The 12,316-nt window shown below is 35.5% G+C and overlaps 1 protein-coding gene across 2 annotated transcripts in view; it reads left to right on the top strand.

Annotated features, from left to right (window-relative positions):
- The window catches only part of LOC106867255 (EH domain-containing protein 3), a 96,261-nt gene extending 84,274 nt beyond the window's left edge, over positions 1–11,987 (top strand). For both annotated transcript variants that reach the window (XM_014912068.3, XM_014912067.3), the window contains one exon: positions 10,601–11,987. In XM_014912068.3, the coding sequence (XP_014767554.1) occupies positions 10,601–11,296 (696 nt within the window). In that variant the 3' untranslated portion in view covers positions 11,297–11,987. The remainder of the gene's footprint in view (positions 1–10,600) is intronic.
- Positions 11,988–12,316: the final 329 nt, after the last annotated feature.

The raw sequence follows: 12,316 nt of genomic DNA, 5'->3' as shown, positions 1-12,316 counted from the left end.
TCTGCTATTGGAAAGATACTATCAAAATTACGACTGTTAAGAATTTGTTTAAAAAATTGTGTACTGTTAAGGCTTATTATGAAGAATTGTCTTTTGGAGCTCTATTTCTTCACCTAATCTAGACATGTTAGTTTTGCAGAATTTGTCACATGTCTGAGAATGTGCTAGATTTGCTACATGTGGCATCTACTCTACTTCTCACCATGTAACACAGTTGGAGTGGGTGTAACCAAAACATAGCTAGTAGCAGATTTTGTGTGTGTGTGTGTGTGTATATATATATATATATATATATATATATATATATATATATATATATATATATAGATATATGTATATGTATATATATAGATATATGTATATGGAGAGAGAGAGTGTGTATATATATATGTGTGTGTGTGTATTATATATATATATATATATATATATATATGTGTGTGTGTTGCCTGTCTTTTAGTTGTTGCTAGCAATTCATTTAATCTCCTCCCACACTTTCAGCAACGTTTTTTCTATTAAGTTGGATTTTTTGAAAAGTTTTGTTTCCCCCCACCCCTATTTCCTCTCTCTCAGTAACTAGACATTCCACCAAACTTTTCAGCTAAAATAATTCTGTACACCAATTCTCTGCTACCATTTCCATTATTTTTTTTCATCCTTTTTTTAAGGCTGTTTATTTTCATATTCCTCACCAGTAAACCATTCCCCATGACCACCACTATCTGCTGTCTTTTATTTTGCTGTGTAGAAGCAGTTTCCCAGTAATGGTGTAGTTTTTTTTTTTTTATTATTATTATTATTATCATCTCTTGTTTTGATTTGTTTTTTCCTCACTGTCAGAAAATGTCTCTCATTTCCTTTGCTGGTGCCATGCATGAGAACTGTCACTTGTCTAAACATACGTCTGTTTCTTAACACTACATTTGGTACAGTCTGTGTCACAGTTGTTATTGATGTTGGGGGTGGTATATGGTACTCATAACAGTTAAGGCTAACTAATGGCAATTTTTTTTTCTGCAAATTCTTGAACCAGTCACACCTTGTTTGGACTCTATATCAAATCCTAGATGTTTATTATCAGGCACTTTTAAATTCATTTTGCTTGAAAGAGGTTTGAAAATTTCTGGTTGTTTAAATTTCACTTTGTTTCTGAGTGTCTCTTCCAAATATGTTCTCATTGAATATGAAAGCTATTTCATTAAATTCTTTTACTAATACCTAGCTGTATGCTTGAAGTTGCTTATCCTTTGTTAAGTTTTGATAAACAGATCACAACTATTAATCTCTGATCATGCCCATCTTGTAGGAGAAACCCTCAATAGCAGCCAATTGTAGTCAACCATCTGTTTTTTAATGGTCAGCTTTGTCAGAGCTCTCTAACAATCATACTATAAAGGTTTATTTCATAGTAAGTGTTTATTTAATATATTAATTTTATTTTCTCTTAGAAATCTGTGTTGATTCTTTAACTTATCAAGAGGTGTTAACAAATTAAGACAGATTGCTATGTTGACGAGGTAGACTAATTGCTAGTTTGTATAATATAATAATGAAAGATTTATTTTTAAAAAAAATCCTTGTACATTAATCAAGGTGGGGTTATTAATTCAATTACTAATCTTTGTGTATTTACACAATACTTGTGATGAAATGTATACTGCTTCTGTTTCATTTAATTTTGCAATTACTGACAAATTTAGTAAAATAACTTTGTTGATATTAAGCTTGTGTTTGAAACAGAAAGTAACAAGAATTTGTGATGGATGGTTTTAATTTAGATAACTTTAAAATGGGAAGCTTGTATCATAGAACTTAGGGTGGTGTCAGGTGGGTTGGTATCAAAAGGGTCAAGTGAGTTGGTATCAAAAGGGTCAGGTGAGTTGGTATCAAAAGGGTCAGGTGGGTTGGTATCAAAAGGGTCAGGTGAGTTGGTATCAAGATAACATAGATTACTCTTAACAAGATTACCCTGCTTACTCTTAGCAAGATTAAAGGAAAATAATATTCTTAGTCCAGTTCAGAGTATGTGGAGTGATTAATCTTAAGTTGACTAAGAACTGAAACCTATAGCATTTTTGTATCCCCATTTTTTTTTTATAAATCCATCTTTTCTATATTTATATAGTTCTTGTTCTTAATAGTTTTTTTATGAATTAGCAGAAAAGAAAACATCGGGGTAGCAAGCACTTTGATTCACTGTTCAGCGTTCTCTTGTATATTTTGAGGAACAGTTTCCTATAACGTATCTATAGCATCTGTTTATAATAGGGTTAAATGTGTTGTGGGTATTTAGCTTCAGTAAAAGGTTTAAGGTCTGTTATTTTTAGATATCACTAAAATAAGGGAATGTTAGCCTCTTTTATGTATACATAGCTATGAGTGCATGTACATAGACTAACACTACTTCATATATTTATGGGGGTGGATATGGTTCACTATTGTTCCATTATGACCATTATTCAACTTTGTGCCCGCTAGTAGCTTTCAGATGTCATTTCTAAGAAATACACACATACACAGAGCAACACACATACACAGAGCAACACACACACACAGAGCAACACACACACACACAGAAGCTCTTATATGTGATTCGAGAACTTACTCGTGTGTGTGTGTGTGTGTGTAATGGGTATAAATATTTGTGAGGTTATGTTAATTACATTTGCCGTCACTGTTACCATGTGTTGAACAAATGATAAATCTTTATGTGCCTATTATCATAATCACTGACATAATGAGCTACGACAATTGAGTAGATAAGCATCACTGTTTGGTCCTGGCACAGTGGGTGCACATGTACATCTAGGAACTATTTGTACATGTTTTCTAATTATTTCATACTTTAAGGAGTTAAAACAGTTATCACACCAGAAGGGGACAATTTGACTGACTAATTTCTTACATCTCTGCTGTCTTTGTATCTTTAATAACTTCAACATCTTAATATCCTGTTATTTGTTTAAGTAGAGCATGTATTTGTCAAATCTAACTCCACCTACTTAGAGACATTTATTCATTTAGTTTCAGTGTACAGTATTACAGTCATTTATCTGGCTGATTTCAACTTGTACTTTTGTATTGAATAATTTCTTAAAAGCAACTGTATGTTAAGCTCTTCCTGCTCTCGTGATGTAAGTTGTGGTTTAACCCCAGATTATCCTGCATCAAGCAGACAGACTGATGATGATAGGCATTCCATGTGAGATCATATATTTTTTACTCCAGATTAATTATTCCTGAAATTACATTAGCCAATATGTTTTTTTTTTTCTTAACAACGGAGTGGAACTTAAGAGATTTTGCTGCTGTTTCTAGCAAGTTGAGTAGCCACTTAGAAGCCCCTTTAGTCTGGGTTGTAGGCCTCACATATCACTCACTTTAACACTTCCACCAGGTCCCTGGATGTATTTTGCAGTTCACTTGCCCTAAAAATCTTCTCTCCACACCCATGTTTTCCTACTCAAGCTTAGTATTTATCATGTTTATTTATGCATAATATGCCCTTGTTTGAAGTACACATACCATTAATTCTTAGTACCACTAATTATGGGCTTTGAAATTGTGGGAAAAAAAATCTCTCTTTCCTGCAATGATACCCCACTTTTTTTTTATGTAGTATTATGATGTATAGAAATGTTTTACCGTTTTCATCATTTAACATCCATTTTCCATGCTGGCATGTGTTGGCTGGTCTGACAGGACCTGATGTGTCTCAAGGATTGCATTGAGTTCCAGTGTCTGCTTTGGCAGAGTTCTTATGGCTGGATGCCCTTCCTAATGCCAACCACTTTACTGCATGGGCTGGGTGCTTTTTTTCATGCCACCTGCACTATTCAGGCTGCTCTGCAGTTTGCAAGACTATGAACCCTGGGGTGGGTGGGGGTACAGAATGAGGGGTGCTTCATGCTAGGGGATGAGGGAAAGTACTGTGAGAGTGTGGGGCATTGCGTGTTCCTGCAGAGGGATCTGCATGGATTCTTACATCTAGTTGGGGTGAGAAAAAGAGAAAATAATCAGTAGAAGCTGCAAAACATAGATAATGACAATGTGTCCGAGGTGGCCCCACAAGGCACAAGCTGAATGGAAGTTTGTGGGTAGTTTGTGAGATTGTAGGAGAAGGTGAAGGAGGAGTGGGAAGGCAGACTGGCCAAAATGGGTAGGTTGAAGGTTGAATGAGACAAGAGCCATGAGCTGGGAAGACAGAGAAATGCTGAAGAATTTGGGGGGTGGGGACAAACGGTAGGAGTAGATAGATGATACAGTTGGTGAAGGTTGGAAGAGAAGGGAGAGGGAAGATACAGGCATAGTGCATGAGGGTGGAGAGTCACTGTAACAGGTGGAAAACCCAAAGTTTAACATTTCCAGAATCAGTTTTGCTGAGGCGAGCAAGTCTTTTTGAGATTCTTATATCGCCAGAGATCTCGGTCCTTGGATTCAAATTCTATGACAGCACCGCATGACTGGCATCTGCGCTATTTGAGTGTGGCCATTGCCAGTACCGCCTGACTGGCTCTTGTGCCGGTGGCACGTAAAAGCACCCACTACACTCTCGAAGTGGTTGGCGTTTGGAAGGGCATCCAGCTGTAGAAACTCTGCCAGATCAGATTGGAGCCTGGTGCAGCCATCTGGCTCACTAGTCCCCAGTCAAACCGTCCAACCCATGCCAGCATGGAAAGCAGACGTTAAATGATGATGATGATGTTGTCTAGAATACATTACAAAAGTTCAACCATCTTCATGAAAACCAAAGGCAAATTTGGAAATGACTCATGAACTCTGTTGGTTAATATAACATTTTAACTTTATTGACAAACGTGTGGAATTGTTAACTTTCTATCTTCAGTATAGAAAGCTTTAAAAAAACATTATACAGAATGTAAACACTTTCATTATTGAATTCTTCCATTTAAATACTTTTATTATGGAATGCTTTTCTTTCAATAGAAATGTATACTGTAATGGCTCATTAGAATAACCATAGTGTTTGAGAAACAAGAATATTTATTTTCATAAAGAATCAATATGGATAATACATCTATATTGTCGTTATCAATTTAATTTTTGCATTAAAGCAGGATTTGGAGTAATGAAATTTACATTCTTAGTTAAGTATTTCATTTTATGTTGACGTTCAAATAATGAATATGCACTCACACACACACACACACATATATATATATATATATATATGTGATGATGAATGTATTACATTCAATCTTTCTGTATGGAAGATTGATTGCAACAATCTCATGGTATCCATGGTTGTGAGTTGCACCAAACAGTATATTATTGCTATTATAGAGAAATGTAACTTTATTATAATGATTTAACTATTTTTAATTCACATCTGGTCTTGCCATTCCAAATATGGCAGCACACTTCACTGGAGTGGAGTTGACTAAAATTTAGTTCTCATGTGAACTGTACACCCCTAATATTGGCTTCCAATTTTGGCACAAGGCCACCAATTTGAGGGCAGGGGCAGGGGTCAGTATTTACATTGACCTCAGTACTCAATTGGTACTTATTTTATTAGCCCTAAAAGGTTTGAAGGGCCAAGTCAACCCTTGTGGTATTTGAGTGCATCCCTGATATTGAGGTTTAGAAATCTGGGAAAGCAGTGAGTATACATGAATATGGTACTACATGAATCTTGCCCTCATTTCACTGGTAAGAAATGCATTCAGTGAGTGATACACTCCAACAGTTCATGTGTATTTTTTCTAATTTGCAGAGCTGTCCCACCTACATATAAGTGAAATAGTTGTAATATAATTTATAAAAAATAAATGATAAAGAAAATTCTGTCTACCTGATGGGATATACCTTACCACCTTGTTATTTATGTTGTTGTTTTTTTTTCTCTACATAATTTAAATTCTTTATTGATAATGTATTCTAGTATGTTGGAATTAGATAATAAGTCTCTAAAATGATGTTTGCTAGAGTCCTGTAAAAGTAGATAGTTGGTGTAGGTGACGGCAGAAACTATTCAAAACAGCTGCCTATGATAAAAAGCTATTGCTGGCTGATTGATTAACTGAAACAATGTATGGTGTTTGCATCTGAAATGTTTTACTGGCAAGTCTGGATAAAACTAGAGCTTTATTACAGCAGGAGTGTACAGGAAGCTAAGTGATTCGCTGGACTCTGATAGAAATAAGAACATTAACCCATGAACTGGGAAAGGCCAGTATACTGTCCAGTCAATGACCTTTTTCAATGCTCCATGTAGCATTTGATGTTTCATGTGCAAGGGGCAAACTTTGACCTAACAACAGTGTTGGCCTGTCGAAGGACAAGATACAGAATACCGCCATATTTTTTTTCTAAAAGATCTGGCTTGATTGGAGAAAAGGCGGCCCAGACAAAAGATGAAGACAGATTCCCAGATCAGTTGAATGTGGCATGCATCCTTTAGATTGTTTACATCACTGTTTCGCTGTCTGTGTACTACAATCCCCCTCTGCAATTTCAGCAAATATGCAATATTTTTACCATGAATGGATCCCAACACATGATGTTGCTATGGTTTCTGAGTTGTATGGTGACAAAATGGGCAGTGAGGTCGTTTAGAACTTTGACTCTGATAGTGACAGTGAAGCTTTGATGGATGAGCCCAAGTCAGCAGATCTAGAGTCCAGCAGCAACACTGCTAATAACTCTAATTGGGAGATCTAGGCGAATGTGGCAGAGGCAGTCTGTGGGCGAGAGTGAATGACAATCACAATGAAGCTGTGAAGCATTGATTTTGAACTGACCGCAAAATCTTTGCTTAATGTAAATGACTGGACACCACTCATACACTTTGTAAATCTGTTCCTGCTTGCACAATTTTATAGCAACAACCATTGGATTCATGAGAAGATATGTTGAGAAAGTGATTGATGTCAGGCAGAGAAATGCCTATGAATGGTGGTGCTCTGGAGCTGATACCTTGATCACAGTAGAAGCAGTCGACCAGGTTATCTCAGGATTGCCAATTTCCTTGTTCCTGGCTGCCTTTGGACTATTCTTAAACTGATGTGTGTGTATCAATAGATAGATACATTGGAAGCATTTGCAATATCGGCATATCATCTTTTATCTTTTTTTCAATCATTTACTTGTTTCAGTCATTAAATTGTGGTCATGCTGGGGCATCACCTTGAAGAATTTTAGTCGAATGAATTGACTCGAGTACTTTTTTTTTTAAACCTCGTACTTTTTGTATTGATTTCTGTTGCCGAACTGCTAAGTTACAGGGATATGAACACATCAACACCAGTTGTCAACTCAAAGCTATGTGGTTAAGAAGCAAACTTCTTGCCACACAGCCATGTCTGCTCCTATATATTTACAAATTACAGATACATACAAGCATTTTCTTTGAAAATAACATTTCGTTGTCAGAATGTACATGGAATAATTAGCTTAATTCTCAAACTGCAAAAGCCATGAACTTCAAATTTTCACTGGATAGCTCCTGTCAAATCGTTGAACCCATGTCAACATGGAAAACGGATGTTAAACAATGATGATTCTTGAGTTAGTGTTGAAAGTGTGAAAGAAGACAAACGAACAAAGAGCCTTCAAGGTACACCCAAATATTTACCAAACAGAAGTGTGGTCCTAAGTTATACTCCCCTCTTCTGATCAAAGTAACAGGTGTCAGATTTTACTAAATGACCTTGAAACAAGTATCAAACAAATGTTTGACTCCTTGCCTTTCTAATGATACCAAAACCAAGTTCAGAACATGTATGCAAGATTTCTCATGAATGTTTGAAAATTGAAATGCCAAAAAGCATTGAAAAATCAAAAAGAGGCTCTGCAGTTCATGTTACCCATGATGAAAGTTCAGCAGGTTATTGGCAAAGGAATTGTAATTATCAAAATGACTGTTGGTTTGGCCATGACATTTCATAAACTATGGATCTTGAAAGGATGAAAAATAAAGTTGACCTCAGCAGAATTTGAATTCAGAACATAGACGAACAAAATGCTGCTAAGCATTTTGCCTGGCCTACTAATGATTCACTCAGCTTGCTACCTTTTTATTAATGTTGGTTTCAAATTTTGACACAAGGCCAGCAAGTTTGGGAGAGGAGGTAAATCAATTTACATCAACCCCAGTACTCAACTGGTTTTTATTTTATCAACCCCGAAAGGATGGAAGGCAAAGTTGGATTTACTTACACTACTTTACTCTTCTTCAAGGACTTTTCATAACTGCAGTTGTATGTCTTATGAAAGGGCTGGGTATCTTAAAATATGAAGACTTTGCAAGTGAAAAATGTCAGCCAAATAAACTAACTTAATATATCACTGTAGAGATAAATTAATTTATAACTAGAAATAATGAACACTAAAGAATGCAGAGGAAAATTATTTAGAGAGGTTGTTAATTAGGAATGCTGTTGCAGTTAATAGCAATTTAATCTGAACATAGAATAGCAATGTTTTTATTAATGTGTGCTGTTTTACACTCATTTCTTCCTGTTAACATAAATTGGATGGATTATATGCATTTGAATAATTTGCATGTTGTCCGAGCAATAGAATATAGAATTGAATGCTTTACTCACTGCTAACTATTGAAACATAATCAGAGGATTGCGCCTGTTCTGTTAGATCAAGACAAACAATTAAGTGATTTTATATACTCTGCTAAAGGACACAATACACTTCTACTTAGATTTTATTTAAAATATTTAGGATCTTATGTTTTATTTTTTACTTGTTTCACTCATTGAACTGTGGCCATGCTGGGACACTGCCTTGAAAGGTTTGTTCAAATGAATCAACCCCAGTACTTAAGACTAGTACTTACTCTAGTGGGGGAAGTAAACAAACTAACACCAGTTGTCAAGCAGTGGTTGGGGAACAAATACAACACACACACACACACACACACACACACACACACACACACACACACACAAGCTCCCTCACAGTTTCTGTCTACTAAATTCACAAGGCATAGGCTGGCATGGGACGAGACACTTGCTCAGGGTGCTGTACAATGGGACTGAACCCAAAACTACTTGGTTGCTAAGTGAGCTTCTTAATCACACAGCCATGTCTGCACCTAAAAATGGTGTTTGTTGGATTTTAGATGAAGTAATTTTGAAATTTTTAATTGTGAAATTTAACAGATTTGGCTTAGAAGACCTATGATCAACAGTATTCCAGCCATGACCTTCTGTCATTTTTTTTTAGGTGGTTATAGTGTATCTAAGACTATCCAATGCATCCATTTTCTTTTCAAGACAATTGGTATGATTTCAGGAAGATTTGACTGCTATTTCTTGTAGGTTAAGTAACTGTATAGAAGCTTACCTTATTAGCTCAAATAAAATGAAATCAAACACAGTACTATATAAATTCTTTTTACCTTTATAGTTTGACATAGTTTATGGAGTTCAATTGTTGTAGTCAGTGTTTTCTTTTGTTATCCTTATCAAAGTTTGAAATATAAAAGTGCCGTTGTTAGATTTTCAGTTTATTCTATATTGGTCTTATCTTTCTGTTAAGCTGATCATGTGTTCATTATAATGCTGATTTCTGACACAATTAATTTGCTCAGTTAATCCAAAGCAAAGAAAAAAAATCATTCAGTTTAAAGTTGCTGAAACGGGGAAAGATTATGACTTATCATTGCTGTCTTGATTTAACTCTGGGTGGCATTTCTACAGTGACTTTGCTGTACCAAAATGGCAGACTCCACTCTACACTAAGATTTATTCATAGCTTCCATCTTTGCACATTTCTAACTTCTTCCTAACTGAAAACAGAGCAGCTCTTTTTATAGCTGTCAACCCACTTCTCACTAACCTCTAAACTTTAACAATTCAGAATTAATTCACTGTCACCCCTCTTTCCCTTTCTAGAGTGTTCTTCAATGGCTATGGAGTTTGACTTCTTGGTTTCTTTTTTTTTTTTCATATATATTTTATATCAGTGTTTCTTCAACTTAAGAATAACAACTGATTGTTTCTCAAAACTACTGCCTTACATTTAATCATGAGATGATGTGCCATTTGGAGTTAATGAAAACTGTCCCCTATACTGTTCAAAGACTTGACCAGATTGAAGGCTCATTGGTTTTTGTTCTATAAACTTTTTATGCTCACAATTTTTTGTAACCCTAACACTAATTTTGCATGCAAAATATTGACATTTTTGAAGAGTCTTCTCAATGACTGCTAACTGTGGACACAAGTCTATGACATTGTTGATGACAAGATGTGACATAAGGGTTGACTAACTCTCCACAATGACATTGTTGATGGTAGATCATATGTAAAAGGACTAACTTGAGCTACAGGACTTTGACAAATCGTTCTTGATGAAAGATGCATTTATTTACTGAAAAATTAGTAAGATATACTTGATGATAGATTTCATTAACAAATAAGCTAGTGTACATTGTTTTACTCCAGGGTCTAACAGTTCAGTCTCTCTGTTACCTGTCATCTTGTTGGAGCTAACATAAGTAGCAGTAATATATTGAGACCACTTCTATCATTCATATTCCTTTGTTTATAATATCTAATTTTTGTGAGTAATCAGAAAGTATTTATTTAAATGAACTAACAGTGTAATATTTCTCTTACAGGTCCATGCTTATATAATCAGCCAGCTTAAGAAGGAAATGCCAGCTATGTTCGGGAAAGATTCTAAAAAGAAAGAACTTATCAACCGACTATCAACAATTTATGAGCACATTCAGAGAGAGCACCAGATTTCTCCTGGAGACTTCCCAAACCTCAAGAGAATGCAAGACCAACTACAACATCATGATTTCAACAAATTTCATCCTTTGAAACCAAAGCTTTTGGAAACTGTTGACAATATGTTAGCAGAAGACATAGCTAAACTGATGCGAATCATTCCTCTGGAAGACACCCTCGCTAAATTGAATAACTCAGAAGGCAATACTGTCAAAGGGGGAGCATTTGAAGGTTACAGTGAAAGTCCATTTGGTTTTGGTTGTGGCGAAGGAGTTGATGAGGGTCGTGGGGAGTTAGAATGGGTTGTTAGTAATGAGCGTTGCGACTATGACAAAGTATTTGACACTCTAAGTCCTATTGATGGCAAAATCACTGGTAGCAACGCCAAGAAAGAAATGGTGAAATCCAAGTTACCAAACTCTGTCTTGGGTAAAGTTTGGAAACTGGCTGATGTTGATAAAGATGGTATGCTTGATGCTGATGAATGGGCCTTGGCTAATCATTTAATGAAAATTAAACTTCAGGGTCATGACCTTCCTGCAGACTTGCCTGAGCATTTGATTCCACCATCAAAACGATAGTTAATTTATATGCTCTAACACTGGGGCAATTATTCCTTATTTCTCCCCCCCACATCCCCAGTCTCTCTCTCTGGGTTCTTTAATGAGGAGGAGCCGTAGGTCCAGGGAAAGTGTAGGTGGAGTGTTTGTTGACAATGTCATTCTGAACTGTTGTTAAAGTGTCTTAATAAAGAATCGTTGGAGAAAGAGAGACCAATAAGAAAACAAATATTTTTGTTGGCTCAGGACTGTAAGAGAGAAAGCAAAGTACCAAGTATTAAAAAGAAAGAAAATATAAATAATGAACAAAAAGTGGGAGCAAAAGTTGTTAACCCATTTTGGGTGGATTTATTATAACAAATTTAAGTATATCGTTTGTGAAGGGATGAGAAAAAATTAAAAATTGTATATTGAAATTCATTTTTATCACTGTTTTTATGTGTCCATATATCTTCATCAAGTATGAATATGTTGTGGGGAGAGATACATGTGGCTGTTTTTTTTTCTTCTCTCTTATCAAAGAAATCAGTATTATTTCTAAATTACAGCTAGTCTTTCTGTGATGTAACACTAACAGAATACTTATTGGTTGATCTCTTCTAGAATAGTATTTGGTATATCATCAATTGTTTATGGTTTGGTTGCTCACTGAATCAGGAATATATTGAAGAATTTGTTTAAAATTGAAGTTATAAAAATATTTTCAAAAGTACTATATTATTTTTATTATTATTATGTTGTGTTAAGAGGTGCGATGGATCTTGTTGTATACTTTCACTCATTTACATCAAAACACTTAACTCCTCCTGATCGAGCAATTCTGTGTGTGCTTGCACACATTCTCTCTCCCACACTCTAAGAGAGAGAGAAAAAATACGAATTACACTCCAGGCTTTATCTATTCTCCTCATCAAACCCTTCAGTCAATTTTTCTCAATGGAAACCTTCTTTAATCATGCAACAATATGCACCAATCCTATGACAGACAACTGCTCTGGTGTCGCTAACTACTGTCCAATCACTTTCTTTTGTATTATCTCA

This window comes from Octopus bimaculoides, chromosome 8 (genome assembly GCF_046866305.1).
Source record: "Octopus bimaculoides isolate indiv1 chromosome 8, ASM4686630v1, whole genome shotgun sequence".
Taxonomy (NCBI): Eukaryota; Metazoa; Mollusca; class Cephalopoda; order Octopoda; family Octopodidae; genus Octopus; species Octopus bimaculoides.
This window is presented reverse-complemented; position numbering and strand designations above follow the sequence as displayed.